Below are 18,714 nucleotides of genomic sequence, written 5' to 3'. Positions count from 1 at the left end.
TGTTTTTGAGGAAAACAAAACTCTGCAAATATTTTTTAAGCACTTCCTCTCCCTTACTCAAGGAGAGTAAGGAGCATTCTAAAAACATCCGTTTCCCGTGACTCATGCGGTACTTTTACAGTTTTAACAAAAGGGCTACAATAATATCATGGAGAGTCTCCATTCATGTAGAATGTCCACAGAATGCCAGACATCAATATATTACATATGAAAGATGCTGCTGTGGAATTTCCACAGGTTCCAGTATTAATAAAATCACTTTTTCTGCTTATTTCGAATGTTGCTTGCTAGATTTAATTTTCCGGAAGTCATCAGATCCAAGCCTCCTGTCTTTAAAAACTGCATTGCATATGCATCACATTTTCATATGATATCAGTTTCCTCAATGCAACGCATATCCTCCAACCTGACTGGCCAGATTTTAAGCACTTATTTTTGCATGTACTAATTACCCCCCCCCCGCCTCCGTCATATAAAATTATGCCTTAAAGAAAGAAAAGAGAAATGAAAGACAAAAGAAAAGAAAAAAGGAAAAAGTAAATAAAGAAAAGGAAAAAGAAAGAAAAAAGGAAAAAGAAAGAAAAGAATAAAGAAAAGAAAAAAGAAAAGAAAAAAGAAAAGAAAAGAAAAAGGAAAAAAGAAAAAGGAGAAAGAAAAGAAAAAAGGAGAAAGAAAAGAAAAGAAAACGGAAAAAGAAAAAAGGATAAAGAAAAGAAAAAAGGATAAAGAAAAGAAAAAAGGATAAAGAAAAGAAAAAAGGATAAAGAAAAGAAAAGAAAAAAAGGATAAAGAAAAAGAAAAAAGGATAAAGAAAAAGAAAAAAGGAAAAAGAGAAAGAAAAAGTAAAAAAAGAAAAATACGAAAAGAGAAGCAATTATGTAATCTTTAATGACTATCTCTAAAATAATAAAAATGTAATACCTCCCCTCCTTTCCTAAACGAAATGTGGTATTGAGTTTTCGATATATCAAATATCACTGCGTCATTTTATGCAGAAATCGTACACGTTTGTGTATCCAGTTCATCTGTAAAGAAATTATTAATGACGGGACTTGATATTCCCAATAATGGTCACCTATTTTGTACTGGCTAGTTTCTAAATTAAAGAAAAACATTTTTTGTTTTATATTTCTTGATCTGGACAAAAATCAGTTTTCATGCATCTAGCCAAGTAAATAAAATATTGTTGTAGAAAATCTGCACCAAGTTATATATAAAAAAAAACAAAAAAAAAAAAACGCCTCTATTAAAAATTTTGTACTTGTGCTATTTTTTTTTTTTTTTTTTTTTTAAATAAGATTTCCAAGTTAAATTCAATTTTTATGGTATCTTTTGTTTAAATTGTTATAAAGTACTGCATAATCACGTTGACACAAGAGTTTTTGTTGGATCACTGAAGTTAAGCAACATTGAACCTGCTCAGTACTAGGTGGGTGACTATTTAGAAATAGCAGGTGCTGTATATAGGAGGACGTCGACACCTTGCAAGAAGTGGAGATAAAAAAAAAAAAAAAAAAAAAAAAATGGATATACATGCAACTGGGGATTGCTTATGAATTTCAAATTCCCATGAAACTTCCTCCTTCAGAGGAAGCTGGCTCAACCAGGCTAGGATGTGTGCTGTTTTAGTATAAATACAGTGAAAGTATGGAATAATTTAGGAAAAATGTCTCCCTATGTTAAGAATGGGTTTCTAAATAACATTTCGGCATGATCTGCATTTTGCAGAAGAACCAAAAGTGATTAGATTTTATTTTTAGAAATTATGGTATTTTACAGAGTGCTTGTGCAGTTTATGCACCATGATTTTTTTTTTTCTCGATAGGATTTTCAATTCAGTTGGTGCTTGTTAAGATAGAGTTGACAGATTACCTTTTAACTTATCTTGTCAAAAATTGTAATATATCCAAAAATCACAAAAATGCATGGAGTCGAAAATCTGCTATTGTGTTTTTAGTAAAAGACGTTTAAAAGTCTATTGCTATTGGCTAAAACAAAACGTTTGACATTAAAGTGTCGAAAACGGAAATAAGTATGCCCCCTGTATTTGTCGAAAGTTTTTGCGAGACACGCACATTTTGCATTTTATATATATATATATATATATATATAGACTAGCGGGGGTGCCTTGCATTGCCTGGGTTTTTGTCTGTGTGTGTGTGTTGGGGGGGGGGGAGTAGTAGGCAGGTAGGCTCGATCCTGAAGCTTTGAGGCGTAGGTGGAAAAGAAAGCGAAAAAAACGTGATATCTTACGGCGATGCTAAAGGGGCAGAGGATATAGGAATCATTGAAATTAAACGATTAAAAAGTTAAGTGACTGAGTTGACACAGGTGCATAAAAACATGACACACGCCAGTTAAACTTGAAGCTTTCTGCGTATTTGTTTGTTTCCCCAAGATGTTGAGGAAGGGGAGTGTCCAAATGAATAGCAATTGTCCGATATGACGGGTTTTCCCCACATTGATCAAAATTTATTGCTTTCTGGACATAAAGGCCGAGAACAGTACTTCGCTTTTGATTTAGTTTCGCTTTTATATACCAAAAACACGAACAAACATGCAAGAAGACAGAATAGCAGGAATTTTATAAAATAAAAGTCGCTCAAATAAAAGACACGACGTCCCTTCGCAAATCAAAGATATTATAATCTAGGGAGTATATAAGAAGTTCTAAGAAATGGTAAGCCCCCCCCCCCACGCCTTTGCCTGACATACAAAAAAAAAAAAAAAAAAAAACGCACACACACAAACATTTTCGATTTTATATAATAGATAGTAGAAGACAATTCTTTCAAAACATGTAAAGAAATTCGTTTTAGGCAAGAAACACAAAATTTACATAGTAAAAAACAAAAACAATGTACCAATCAAGTTTTATTATTAACCACCATACTTTCAAGCGGAAACCCATCTGTCAGCAGCAACATTGACCTGTTTTTATTGTCAACACCTTAATTGACATTTCACATGAGCCAATTGATGCACAATACAAATATTTAAAAAATGTTTTAAATCTGTCCACAAATAAAAAAACCTAGTTTCTGCAGTTAAATGAAACAAGGGGTTAGGTCAATTATTGACATAAAATTTTATCGACATAACAAAAAGAAGACTTGTTTTTAATCTAATCACTAAATTGCCGTTAAAAACCAACTTTTAAGAAAAATCACGAGTTTGCATTACAATTCACAGAGGTATGAAAAAGTTATCAAAGGCAAGAAAGGTGTTATTTTTCTAACTAACTGGATAGGTTTTTAGTGTTTTTATTTAATGTAAAATGTTTATTCAGGTTGAAAAACAATATTGAACGCTATCAAAGAACAAGAAAAAAAAAAGGCTGCGATGTCTCTTTACCCATCCAATGAATGTTACCGGGACATTTATTGAGTGGGTTTCTACCACCATTTTGTTTTATTTCTTATTTTGAAGTGATTATGGAGACTTCAAAGATGTAAAGAAACATCGCAGCCATTTTTTATTGTTTTTCGGTAGCGTTCAATATTACTTGTTTTTTCAAACTGAATAAACATTTTACATTAAATAAAAACCCTAAAAACTTATTCAGCTAGGTAGAAAAGTAACATTTTGCCTTTGATAAAAATTTTTTTGTAATAAAATTACTTTCATAACATATTAGTTATATTTCATTTTAGCAAACAGGTGAGATTTATATTATAGATTATATTGGACGCAATATATAGTAATGATTTAAAAAGTTAAAAAAAAAAAAAAAAAAAAAAAAAAGACTCGTGTGCCACCATTGAGAATCGAAACCAAAACCTTCAGCTTACGACTTATTTTTACCTCTGCCGCCAATGTCTTGGCCATGAAGACATATTTACTGCAAGGCTAAAAAATTAAAATATGAACCAATAGCTACTACGTTATGCATTCATAATGGCGGTGTTCAACCTTCACCGGACAAATTTCTTCTTTTTTTTTTTAATTTTCACTTCTGCACCGATTTTTCCAGGCTAAAATCCAAATATAAAGTTTTGCATGGATTCAAATACCTTGGCCTTTGGGACAAGATCAAAGTGTAGTATCAATCTTCAGATGCTGCACTTCAATTTCTTGTTCTCTGCCAGTGGAGGAGAAATCCTTCACGACTGAGACTATTTTTATTCCTTTTCTCCACGTTAAAAAAAACGACTCTGGTGTCTAACTCTGTCCCGTGGGGAGGCATTGTAAATAGGAACATATTAGTTATATTTCATGAAGATGGACTAATGGGGGGGGGGGGGTCCAATTTACTTAAATACAATTCTGGGATTTATCTCATAAAAAATGGGATACTATCTTTTTTTTTTTTGACATCTCAATTTATCCACTAAATTATAAAAGTTTTATATTGAAGATTTTAGCTTCCAAGAAGGAGAAAGAAGGATCTCCCCCCCCCCCCCGGACTAGATATTGTTTTTCATGTTGTGATTAAGTCAAATTAGTTCACTGTGCAAATTATTTTTTGTGCACTCCTTTGATACGTGGCATTTCCATCACATGCTAAGAATGGCTTTCTAAATAGAAAACCATTCTTAACATGAGGAAGGAGGGGGGTCATATTGGCAGTGATTTTCGTGTGTAAAAAAAAAAAAATTCTTTTTTGATTTAATGAATTTTAAAATTCTATTGAAGTCTGTCTTTTAACAGCTGATTGGATAACTGTTTCTGCATCTTTTAGCTGCTTACATTAATCTGTTGAAAAATATAGACGCATAGTTGTTGCAGATTAGGTCGTAGACTGAATACATGCTATTTATTGAAATTAAATGAACCATAATGCATTTCGGTTTATTCGTAAACAAGTCAGCCATTTTTTCGTTATCTTACTAAAATTTGAAACGATTTGTCACTTAAAAAATGATTGAAACTTGGTTTAAATATAACAAACCCTCATGTTTTAAGATCAAAATTTGAAATCTTTATATGCAATTAATTAAATTTAAGTGACAAAATTCTATTCTTTATAAACAAGATATGTATGCGTGTCTGCTTCTGTGAAATTATTTAACTGATAAACGCTTTAACTACTGGTCACATAACACTGAATTTAACAGGAAATAAGACATTTTTTTGTTTTGTTTTTTAATTTTCTTCCTTTGAAGATTGTAACACTGGGTATGGGGCAGCCAAACCAGCTGCCAACATTGCCCTGATTTTTATTGAAACCAACCGAGAGCTCTTTTTAGTATCCTCGTTCCCTTAAGTGCAATTGTCTGGGTCTCTTTTGCACTTGGTTCACCAGGAATATTAGTTAGGTAGGATTTCAGGTTCTTCTTCATAAGCCCTGTGGCACCTATAATAACTGGTATGATTGATATCTCTCTAAGATTCCAGTTTCTTTTCATATCATACATGAGACCTTGATATTTGGTCTGTTTCTCCCTTTCAGCTCTGTTCAAACCTCCATCATTAGGGACACTCACTTCAACCAAGGCTGCAACTCTCTCTGACTTATTCCATGTAACTATGTCAGGTTTCACAGCAGCATTTTCAAGGAAGGTGGCTGTAGGGATTACATGGTCGTGCGTGAAACTATTTAACCAATAAACTCTTAAACTTCTGGTCACATAACACTGAATTTAACAGGAAATAGTAATCATACACTAAGGATGGTTTATAACAAGTAAAATCTTTGTTTGGATGGATGAATAACGCATACAGAAATATGCTGGCAAGTTGAAATGTGAAATGTTCATTTCAACTTGCCGACATCTAAATTTCTTTCTGTGCGTCCTCAAATACAATTCATTTCTTCAAATTATGTAATATGAAGTCTTTCTTATTTATCTCTCCATATCTACCTCGGTAGGTAACGCGGCTAGTGCGCTAAATGTTTCGACTTTAGCTAACACCCAAGTCATCTATTTTTTTTTTTTTTTTTTTAATCTGTAGAATTGGCGCTCTATAATAATAAATATAAAATCTGCATGAATTAAAATATATTTAAGCATATTTTATCACCCAGCAAGGCCGGGTGTCACCTGCTACTTAAATAAAAAACTTGAGTAGGAAGAGTATATATTAAAGAATGCATTATTTTTGCTAACATAATGGATATGTCTAATCATTGTCTATACCAAAATGTGTGTGGAGCATCAAAATCGCATTAAAAGAACAAAAAATCCAGTAAAAATAAACTGTCAATACATTTCCCCACTCTTTATCCGTGCCTAAACATAAACGTAGATTCCGTGAACACTGCGTCTTCCTTAGAACTGCACACCTGTGGAACTCTCTTCAAGTCCAACTTAAACAAATTCTTGATGAACAGTTCCCTTAAGTAATCCAATTTATCAAATTTCCACTACTAACGATTACTATGACATGTTCCCCTTCACTATTGTTCACTCATTAACCCCTATCCTCAAGTGGCTTCTAGGCCTTGATAAGTGGTGGCTCCTTTGTAAAAAAAAAAAAAAAAAAAAAAAACTAGCCCCATGTGATAAAATCTTTGGTATAATATAAAGTAATGAAAGACGTGTTTTTATTTAGATGCTTACTGCAAATCTAAGACAAAATGAAACATTTTTTTAATTGTTTTTAAAAAGAATGACATTCGGGCTCCCTCCCAAAATCAAACGGTATAAAGCCTAAATAAAAATTTTATCATTTTATTATTTGACTAAATAAATTGGCCTTGCGGCTGTAATGGGAGATTGGAATGCCATCCTTGATCCCAAGATAGACATGGTCCAGTGAGAGAGAGGCTACAGAGAAAGGTACGAGACTAGCGTAGCTGACCTGATGACCAGATGTGATTTTGTATTTCGACAGGTTTTGTGTTTATCATCTGGAGCAAGATACATGGACAAATAGCATGCTTTTCTACCCGAGCATTTAGATAGGATGTTAGAGGAGACAACAGATTTTATATCATCCAATAAATCATTTGGACCATGAACTAGTCATGGTCTGGTTGAAATTTATGAAATAGGCCTAAACTAGCTGAGTACTGGAAGTTGAATTCTTCCTTGCTGGAGATGTGAGACTTCCGAGGAAAGCTACAACTGCTTATCCAAAGGGTTTCAATGGCAGCACTTACTGAGAGTAAAGGATAGGTTAGCTTGAAAATAAAGATCAAGAGTTTCTGTCAAATATACTTAGCATACATATATATATATATATATATATATATACATATATTTATTATATATATATATATATAATAAATTCCACAGCCAAGCGTCGCAGCCCACAAAAGCCATAACAGTCAACAAACCTATAAAGTCCAAGACTAAAGTTTCGTCTTCATTTGGGCTCATCGGTTAGACACATCTGAACTCAGGATTCGAAATTCGAGCCTATTGCATGTGAGGCAAGCACTTTGTCAACTGAGCAAATGCCCCACACACACCCACACACAAGAAATTCTATTAACTAATACAGATCAAGCAACCCGCGCCGAAATCTGAATAGCCAATGCAAACATGCATTTATAAGAGAAACTAACCCAGCCAGTGGGAGGATAGAGGTACTGTAAACTAGGGGTGTACCGATTAATTGGCAGGTAATTGCTCTAATCGACCACTTTGCCGATTAATCGGTAATCAACAGATTAATTACTTTTCTCTTTCCTATTAAAGTTAAACCAATTCATCATTGCGAAGGTACTCATTTTAAGTGTCTGGCACTATTATGGCTTTTTTGCCTTTATTAAATATAACTACAAAATACAATTTCCAATTCCTAAATGAATATAATTAAACAATTAGATAAGAAAAATAGAAATTCAAACCAACTACAAAGTACAAATTGTAATTCTTTAAATGAATAACTATTAGCTGCTGCTCCTGCTGCTCTACTTCCTCTTGTATTCTTGCTCTCAGTCTCCTCAGTATTTAAAGTTGAATACTTTTAAGTTATAATGTAGAAATATTAGTTTCTCCATTCTCATGGCCCAGCCTGTTCCTCGTAGGTTCACACACATTACCACCTGCATTAAAGAACCTCTCACCACTCTCCACAGATGAAGGTGATGCGCTTAATATTTTGAAACCAGTTTGCTCTTCTTCAACCACTGAAATGGACAGGGCTCTACATTGCGAGTGATTTTTTCAAAGTGGCGACTAGATAGATAGTATTGTACTTGTACCCCTCATATTAATTACTCACACCCCTTTCTCTTGTTCCAGAGTGTAACCAGCAGCGCATTCTTAGGAGCCGGAAGGAATTGGTTACCTGAAGATCGTCGAGTCCCTCCTCTCAAGACTATTAGACCTACTGCTCAGTAGAGGCCTGCACCTTCACTCGCCTACTAGTTCCTTTCTCCTGTCTGCTCATAGGAAGGTGTATCTACTCATCTATGCGCTGCTGGTTATACTATCAAATTAGTTGAAGCGGCATGATTCGTGGGTACAAAAGAAACGATGGTAACCCAATGCGGCCTTCACCCTGATACTTGAATTACACAACCTCCAAGAAGCCTCCCATGGCTTTATGCCGACTGGCATCGCACAATGCCCCCGGTATCGCTGAGACTCAACCAGGCAACAGGTCGCGCAGCCGGCGCTCCCAGCACTAGTAAAATTCACTGATACTTGTACAGTGTAAATAGTTGAAACAGATTTTCTTCAGAATTTTTTGTCATGCCCGCAAAAAACTCGCCGTGGGTGAGGGAGATAGATAGATAGTATTGTACTTGTACCCCTCATATTAATTACTCACACCCCTTTCTATTGTTCCAGAGTGTAACCAGCAGCACATTCTTTTCCACGTCATTTTCCCAAATTTCATATGAACTTGGGGGGAGCGGGATATCTGTTGGACCAAATGAAGCTGTGGTCATCTTGTAAATATTCTACATAATAATACATATATTGGAATGGGACATACCATTTTGTTAAAGCTCAAGTGGAATCTAGTCATCAGTTAACATCAGAAATTTGGTCGTCGCTACTCATGTTGCGGAAAAGAAAGCAGCGCATTCTTAGGAGCCGGAAGGAATTGGTAACCTGAAGATCGTCGAGTCCCTCCTCTCAAGACTATTAGACCTACTGCTCAGTAGAGGCCTGCACCTTCACTCGCCTACTAGTTCCTTTCCCCTGTCTGCTCATCTACTAGAAATAATGAAACGCTTATCTTTTGGCGATCGTATTTCTTTCACGGACAATCTTCCAAAGATCACTACTGAGTGAAAAATATCTTTACAACTTTTTTTTTTTTTTTTTTTTTTAAATAAAACGAACAAAGTAAAATTATTTAAACAATAAAAGTTTAATAGAACAATATATTCTCTTTTTTTTTTTTTTTTTTTTAACGAAGGCTGTTTAAAAAATATCTGAAGAAATTAGAATGTTTCTACCTTCAAGTATCAACATAAAATTTTTTTTGTATATTTAGAATTACACTTATTAAGAAAAATACAGAAAAATCTTTGATGTACATATTCATCACAGAACAAAGATATCATATTCTAAAAATCATGTAGGTTTGGCTAGTAACTTTTTTATTTGGCTAGTAAGCGAAAATATTTAGTTGTCAAAGGTCAACTTAAGATAAATTTGTCCATAGAGCCCTGATGGATCATCACCTCTTGTGAGTAGTGGTAAAGCTACATAATGATCAAGTTCTTTTGTGCAATTATGAATAAGGACTTTACTCCTTTTCAGTTTAGACTGTGATTCTTGTATTTCTGTTGTAGTGGCAGTCTTCATGTTAAACTCGGCTTCTACTTGCTTTGAGTTTTGATTTGTTACTGTAGGCTTATTTGAAACTAATTCATCAATAGTTTTACTTTCACTTTGATCTTATTGATCCTCAAGAAGATCTTGAGTGTATTCTGTTGATTCTGCTTCATTATCAGTAGAAAGTAGACACACACAATTTTATCATTTAGATAGGATTAGCGGGGGTACCCGGCATTGCCCAGGAAGCATAAAAGGTTTTAAAAAAAAGTTAGTCAGGCCCAAACCCACGACACGATGATGCAAAGGTGGAAAAAAAGTGAAAGAAAATGTGACATCTTACCGCTACGTTACGAGGCCAGAGGAAGTGAAAAGCGTTCAAATTTAGCGATGTCAATCAAAAAGTTGACTTGCTAAGTGAATAAGCAGGTGCAGAAATGAATGTTGGCTGAAGGCCAGTTCAGCTTTCTGCCATTTCATTTATTTGTTCCCCCCTACGATGTTGGGGAAAACCAACTCCCCACAAAATGGGAGTGTCCAAATGAATAGCAATTGTCTGATATGAGGGGTTTCCCTCCCAGATTGATCAAAGCCAATTGCTTTCTGGATGTCCTTGCATGAGAGGCCAGGAAGCTGCCTTTGCTTTCGATTAGTTTCGTTTTTATACGAAAAAGTTGAACAAACACACGAGAGGAAGGAATAGCGTATATTTTAATGTAAATAAATGTAGATTCAACGTGCATTCACAAATCGTAGATATTATGATCTAGAGAGTATATAAAAAGTTCTAAAAAAAATAGTATCCCACCCTCCAGAACTCTGACAAAAAAAAAAAAAAAAAAAAAACTTTGCTAGACATACAAAAAGCTAGCGCCACTTTTGCCTTTTATATACATAGATAGAAATCTTGTTTCTATTGATTCATTTTTTGTTCAACAGTGGTAAGGATTCCACTAGTGTCAGAAATATCAGAAGTAGATTGAACAGCTTTTGAAAGAAATAATTTCAAAGCTAAAATTGTAGGTATCATCGATATGGTTGAAGTTCTGTGACTGGCTCCTTCTGTGATTTCTTCAAATGAACTCAAGAACTGGACAATTTTTGAACAAGTCCCCAATAGTATGTTAAGGTAGGAATCTTATCAACAACATACATTACAAGAGCTTTTCATTGTTCTAAATTTCTTTTCAGCATATAATATGTTAAAATCCACTGTGTGGTTTCATCTTAAATGAGTTTGTTTTTCCAAATTAAGCTGATCCTGTATTTCACTTAATTTGCTAATTGCTAATGGATAGTGAATTAAAGTGAGAAACTATATTTCTATTTGTTGCAATGATTGTCTTAACAGCCTGTTGTGAAATATAATGAGTCATTTATTGAGAATTGCAATGTATGTATGAAGCATGATAGTGACTAAAATCACATTCCCTGACAACAGCAACCATATTTGTACTCAATCTTGCAAGACTAAGAAAACAAGATTTTAAACTTATCCAGAACATTGTGCAATTCTTCATTAATTCTTGCACTGGTGTGTGCACCAGGAATGGAACAATTCTAAACACCACTTTACACACCGTTTAAAGTCATTTGAAAGCCAATGACGGTCAAACTCAGGAAGGGAGCATTATTTGTAGTAGCTGTCCAAATGTCTGTAGTCAAAGAAATTCTGCTAATTTCATCAAGAGATGATTGAATTTTTGTTTTTACTTTTGTAAATATATTAATTATTTTTTCAGTGAAGTACTTTTTTGATGGAATATTATAATTTGGACAAAGTTTTCCAATAAGCCTGTAATGTTACAGAATATAGTTGAATATCAACAGCAATCATTTCTCTTATCAGATAATGGATCTCTTGTGATCTGTGGTCGTTAGTATCCAAAATTTTCTTTTTGGCCAATGTTGATTCTACAGTAGTTTAGGGTTTCACTGAAGGCTCATAGTTGCTGCCATTTGTTCCTGGAATGTCTTGTCCCTTATTCATTGTGCTTCCTTTTCTTATCTGTAACTGTTCCTTCTTCTGGATGAACATTACTAACTGGTCAGTTGTGAAAAAAATGGCTATCAGGGATTACGTAGGATAACAAATGTTTTTGTATCTGGTAAACAACTTATCAGCCCCAAATTTAACTGTGATATTTGTTGTCAACATACCCGAAAACCTAAATAAAGTTGACAATTTTTTTATACCTTAATGTTTTTCATGAAACATGGGTATTTTACTAATTTCAACATAAATACGTAGGTAACATTTATTTTTGTTGAAATTCAATATTGGGGGGGGGGGGGTTCTACAATCTAGTACAGTTTTTCTTCTTTTTTGAGGAGTATGGTGAAAGGAAGCAGTGTTGGTCGTAGAAAGTCTTTATATCTCAAACTACTTGTTGCTGCAAAATTTAAATCAGATTTTCTTATTCAGCATAATCGAAAACCTACAAAAGTGGTCATTTTAAAGAAAATTGTGGCGGTGAACCTAATGTAAAAAATTTACTACATATTGCAACGCAATTATCCAAAAACGCTGTGATTTAAAAAATAAAAATAAATTCACTTTTTAACTTTATTTACTTTTTTGTTGTTTTCAAATATTTTGTAGCATTATTCAATTCTAGGACGTGTGAGGTTTGAAATTTACATATTGCATCGTAATTATTATCCAGAAAAGCGGTGATTTATAAAAAAAAAAAAAAAAAAATTTTAAATGAAGTTTTGTTTCATATCTTTAGAGAAATATTCCATGTTTTGTCAGAAATTTGACAATTAAATCATGCCTTCCATTGTATTGTTTTGAACCAATCAGATTGGTTGATTTTATTCTCTGCGAAGCGCTTTCGTGTTTTTTTTGTTGTATTTTATGTGCTTGCTTTCTAGTTTCAGCAAAGAACTTGAACTGGATGGATGGGTGGAATCCATTCCAGTAACATCAAGCAGCCGAATTGAAGAAGGATGTTGAACCCCCCATCCGCCGGAGACATGGAGCCTCCAACTTTCGTCTTTTTGAGACAGTTTATCATATGCCTAAATAATTAGGCACATTACGATAAGTCCACTAGAGACCGAAACAATTTATTTTATGCCTAAATATAGGCACATCTTCATTGTCTGTTAAGAGTTACATTGGTATAATTGCCGCAGTAACATTTTCCTGGACTTCTGCATTATGCTGTCAGTGCAACTATTGGATCCTTTACATCAGAAGGCATCTTATCTACGCCTTCTACGGCTGCCAGCTCTTATCCTTGAAGACTGAATGAACTTGCTTCCAGTTCCTGTTGAAGAACCAAAGACTTACCATTAAGAGCTCTGTTTACAGAAACAAAAGATGGACATAGCTTTTTCGCAACCGAGGATCAATAAAATTTGTATTGAATTTTAAAGTTAGGCATTTGTTGTGTTCAAGCAAAAAACGGCAAGAAAGATTTCTTAGCGTTTTTATTCAGGAATCAACTTCCGCTCATGGACAAAACTTTAGACAAACTATTTTACATCTCTGAGCCAGGTAATAACTCGGTCAACATTACTCAGTTCGGCACTGTTGGAAAACGTTCTTTTTTTGTCCTGTTTCTTTTCAATGTTCCCTTTTTTATGTAACGTTTCTTTCTCTGAAAAACTGCTTCATGTCGAAATTATAAGTACTTTCCTCAAACCATTACATATTATATTTGAAAACAAGGCTACATCAAAGGAGTGGGGTGGGGGCATTCATTCATTCATTCTTGTCCAGGGTCTCTAGACTAGCCTTTTTTAACATTTGCGAATTTGTCCTTAAGTGGTTTATAAAATAAAATGTAAATTAAGGGGTAAATGTATTTGAGGGTATTTGCAATTTTCTATATACATTCTATCTGGTATTTAATAGAATAAAAGGTATTTTCTTTAACTGCAAATCCGCTGTCACCATTAAATTGATGACTTGATTATAGTCAGTTAACTTAACTTCCGGCGTAACGCTACTGAAAGCGGTGACACGGCAAATCAGTTCCTTCGCTTTTCTCTCACGCCTAAATCTCCTCTATGCATGTATTTTTAAGTTTTTTCCGACTGCTTTTTTTTTTTTAACATTTAAAAGTTTTTCGGTCTTATTTTCAATTAAGACTTATTGAAATTAGTTTTCTTATTTATAAACAAATACTGAAAACACTTTAAAATCTTTTTAACCTAGTTTGAGAATATTATGTACTTTTTTTTTTATAAGCATATTTCTTATATAAATTCAAATAAAAAACTTATCTTTAAAATTAAAAAAACTTTATAATTTCAAACATATTTCTTATAAAATAACTTTTTTTTGTTATTAAAAGTGCAAATAAAGACTTTATCTGTACAATTTTTTAAAAATTTTTTACTGTATACTTTTCAATAATGCCCCTTTTGTTATATATTTTATTCAACAAATCACTCCACAACAGAAATACTGAACAATAAAAGTGAAGAAACTGATTAGCGTTCTCAGCGCTTCCGGTAGCGCTACACACCGGAAGTTAGGAAGTACGTTAGCTGGCTGTAACCGACGGCCTTTATAGGTTTTTATAAACGAATAAAATGCTGAAACGAATATCACATTTAAATCTGAGACAAGACAAGTAGTTATCTGGATATTAAGGCCTTTATTATTAAATTAAATCCCTTATGTACCTATTGGCGGCCATGTTTTTTTTCCCTACGCATGCGTGTTAAAAACACCGCTCTCCACGCTATGTTTGAATGTGATATGTTTTCAACAGTCCTGAAACCCAAAGGTAAAGTATTGAGATGCTATTAAAGTAAAAATTTACCTTTTTGCTTTCCTAAATATGCGCAAGTTTAAATAAACAAAAACGTTTTTAATTGTCAATTTTAGCCATTTGACAGTTTGGTATTTCTTCAATGAGTTCCATCTGCGTACGGGAAGAGAAGCATTTTTTTTTTTTTTTTTTTTTACAATAGCCCCCCCCCCCCCAAAGTGAAAATAAATATACAACAAATAATGGTGGGTTTGTTTTACTGTACAGATTCGAAAAAGTTGTCACAAAACAAATAAATGTTATCAAAGGCAAGATAAGTTACTTTTCTACCTTACTGAATGTTTTTAGTGTTTTTATTTAATGTAACATGTTTACTCAACTCGAAAAACAGTGTTTACCGATGTATTGGAAAATTCAAAATGGCGGCCGACTCTCTCTCGGAGACGGTAAGTTTGGGAAAAGGAGGGATAAATAAAAAACAGTCAAAATATTGTTAAAAACCCGCCGACTATATGTCAGCCTATGTCACGGTAACAGTAACAAAACATATATTGAGCGAGTTTCTAACAGTATTTTGTCTTTTTTTATTTATAACTCATTTTCCCAAAATTACCGCCTCAAAGAGAGAGTCGGCTGCCATTTTAAGTTTTCCAATACATCGGTAAACACCGTTTTTCGAGCTGGATAAACATGGTACATTAAATATAAACACTAAAAACATATCCAGTTGGGTAGAAAAGTAACTTATCTTGCTTTGATAACATTTATTGGGTTTGTATTACTGTACACAGATTCGAAAAAGTTGTCAAAAAACATAAATGTTATCAAATGTAAGATAAGTTACTTTTCTACCTAACTGGATAATTTTCTAGTGTTTTTATTTAATGTAACATGTTTATTTAGCTCGAAAAACATAGTGTTTACCGATGTATCGGCAAATTAAAAATGGCGCCCGACTCTCTCTTTGAGACGGTAAGTTTAGGAAAAGGAGTTAAAAAATAAAAAATATATGCAAAATACTGTTACAAACTCACCGAATATATGTCAGCCAATGTTTGTTACGGTAACATATATTGAGCGAGTTTTTAACAGTATTGTGTCTAGGTTTTTTTTATTTATAACTCCTTTTCCCAAACTTACCGTGTCAAAGAGAGAGGGAGTGGGGCGTGGGGTGCCATTTTACATTTTCCAATACATCGGTAAACACTATGTTTTTCGAGATGAATAAGCATGTTACATTAAATAAAAACACTAAAAAATTATCCATTTAGGTAGAAAAGTAACTTATCTTGCCTTTGATAACATTTATTTTTTGGTATTATTATACAAACACCGTGACAGCGTTAGGGTTAGGGTTAATTCGCTGTCACGGTGTTTGTATAATAATACCTATTTTTTTTTTATGTTTTTTGACAATTTTTCGAATCTGTGTATTGTGTACAGTAATACAAACCCAAAATTTGTTTGAACTACCGTTGGAGCGGTGTTACTTTTCTCTTTACTTTTTTTAAGTCTTTTTTATATATGTTCATGAAAATATAACCTCCTTAATTTAAACTGATTATTAATTATTATTAAATAAAATTTAAAAATAGCGAAAATTGTGAGAAAAAAAAAATGACAAATTTGTCGAAATATCAAATTTCATTTTTTCTTTTTCAACTAGAAAAACCCACGTGTGTGACGTTCGAGTTTAATTTATTTTTGTGGCGAAAAAGGAAAGGATGGAAATTTATATTCTTTTAACGAAACTATTTTATATTTATTATTGTAAATAAATTTGGTGCAAGAGTTTTTATCTATAAAAAGAGGTTTGAAGTTTTATTTTCAGCAAAAGACGAGAAAATATTTAAAACGGGGGTCGGAATTAAAAGATTAAAATGGCGCGTTTTATTTTTTTCCCCCTCAAGAAGATGGAATTTGTAAATTGACATTATTAAAATGAATAAAAAAAATATCGCGGTTTACACAAATCACTAGACTTTCATCTAACAATTTAAGATACCATAAAAATCGAATTCAACTTGAGAATCTATCTAATAAGCACGGTTGGTAAACTGCAGAAGCACCAATATTAATGGTGGATGGCTTAAAATATTTGCTTCTGTATGGTTTCAGCGTCCATATCTTTTCAAAAAGATGGAATTCCATACGCATATTTTTATTCGGAAAAGAAAATCGGTTCCGAAATCTTAATTTTGATACATCTGCAGTTTACAGACTTTTATGTAGAATTTACAAGTTTAATTTTTACGGTATCTTTGGTTGATGTTTATTTAGAATACGGACCGTGCTGAAATAACGTTATTTAGAAAGGTACTTAAAACGGGCAGAAAGGGCTTTTTTCTTTTTTTTCTTTTTGACTTGTACATCCGCACTGAAATAACATTATTTAGAAACCAATTCTTAAAATGGGGAGGTATTTTGTAACTTTAACCTAACAATTTAATAAACAAAAAAATATGGTAAAATTGAAATTAACATGAAAATGCAATTAAAAAAAATTGTGCAGTAACATACATGCAGCACTGCAGCAGCACTTTTTTTTTTATATATATATTCTGTATTTTGACCTAAGAATTTAATAAAAAGACTGAGTAAAATTTTTACTCGAATATCTATAAAAAAAAAAGAAAAAAAAGCACTGTCCGTATTCAGCATAAGTACGATTTGTTAATTAAATTCTTAGAAAGTACAGAATCGTTTATAAAAACAAACAAAAAAACACCCTCCCCATGTTAAGAATGGCTTTCTTTCAGCATGGTCCGTTCTCTGTCTGAAAAAAAAAAACATCACGTGCGTATGTTGTTTTTTTTTTTTTTAATTTTTGTTTTTAATATAAAAATAATATATATGTATATATAAATTCATATTTCGTTAAGTTGCCTCATTTTTAATTTTAAGTTTGAAAATTCTAATATTTTATCATTAGCGGAAATATAACGTTCCCATGATATATATCGCTTAATTACATAAACAGATATTAACACAAGGAGGAAAAATAAACAAATAAAAAGTTTCTTAAAGAAATATAGGAATTTAATTCGAACGAAACCATTTTGACAGGATTTTTTTTTTTTTTTTTTTACAGAAGCCGCAAGCGAATTAAAGATAGACATAACGAACTAGGAAGAAACACGCATCTTCTCCCCCTTTTTATTTTAAAGGAGGAGGGTATTTTCAAAAGCAGCAAGAAGTTTAAAACAAAATGGGAATGCAATCAAATCTTTAAAAAGCCAGGACGTAAACAATAAGTTAACGGCGAATAACGAAAATATCTGAAACATGGAAAATGTAACAAAGGAAAATATGTACTCACTTCCATTACGTCGGCCATCTTGCTGTGAAAGAGGAATGTTATCACGTGTTTGCGTTCTACGTCACCGGAAACTGACGATTACGTCATATGAATTTGGATACTGCAGTTCCTTGTCCTGTGATGTGAAAATTATCACGTGTATGTGTTCTACGTCACCAAAAATCTGATAAGTATGTCATATGGATTTGTGTGGTACTGTGTTTCTGGTCCATCTGTGAAAACTGAAACTAAACAAAAAATATGAACAAGACAACAAAAATTTACTTTATAATATCAAATTAATACCCCATATTAAAACCCCGTATTATATATATATATATATATATATATATATATATATATATATATATATATATATATATATATATATATATATATATAATAAATTAGTTATATTTTCTTTTTTGGAAAAAGAAATCCAGCAGAGTGCTCTATTATAAGGAAAATCCGAAAATAAGAGCGTATTATTTATGTTTTCTGTTGGTTAACACACACACACACACACACACACACACACACACACATATATATATATATATATATATACACTAGCAGGCTGACACGACGTTGCCCGGGATTGAATGATGATCAACGAATGTTTCACCCAATAAAATCACCCATTTTTCAATCAAATCGATTGATTCCTGCTTTATTGAGGGATCCATTGCGATGCACTTGGAGAAAGCGTCACATGCCTCTTGCAGTGACCAAGTTCACAATATATTGTAGTCTACATTGCACCGTAGAGAACCTACTGTTGATTTTATACAATTATTTTTATATATGACTAGCATGGATACACGCGTTGTCCGAATCAACATTTTTGGCTTGGACACCCCTGCTATTCTAAGGATATTGAGGATTTTCATCAACACACCCACAACAAATTCAAAAATAGAAGATCGAATACACAAAAATTGCAATTACCCAAAAAAAAAAAAGAAGTACGTGACAACCTCCTCACCAGATATTTCAGCAGAAGGGATACGAAGAGAAGCTATTCTCTGGATATTGAGCACTTTTTGTTGCCCATGCACTG

The 18,714-nt window shown here is 33.0% G+C and overlaps 1 protein-coding gene across 1 annotated transcript in view; it reads right to left on the bottom strand.

Annotated features, from left to right (window-relative positions):
* Positions 1-17,818, bottom strand: part of LOC145259269 (protein arginine N-methyltransferase 1-like) — a 58,167-nt gene extending 40,349 nt beyond the window's left edge. The window contains exon 1 of the mRNA XM_080117108.1: positions 17,676-17,818. Coding sequence (XP_079973234.1) covers positions 17,676-17,693 — 18 coding nt within the window. The 5' untranslated portion in view covers positions 17,694-17,818. The remainder of the gene's footprint in view (positions 1-17,675) is intronic.
* Positions 17,819-18,714: the final 896 nt, after the last annotated feature.

This window comes from Euprymna scolopes, chromosome 34, assembly GCF_053919585.1.
Source record: "Euprymna scolopes isolate OS-2025 chromosome 34, ASM5391958v1, whole genome shotgun sequence".
Classification (NCBI taxonomy): Eukaryota; Metazoa; Mollusca; class Cephalopoda; order Sepiida; family Sepiolidae; genus Euprymna; species Euprymna scolopes.
The sequence above is the reverse complement of the archived record's forward strand: the minus strand, read 5'-3'. Positions and strand labels throughout refer to the sequence as shown.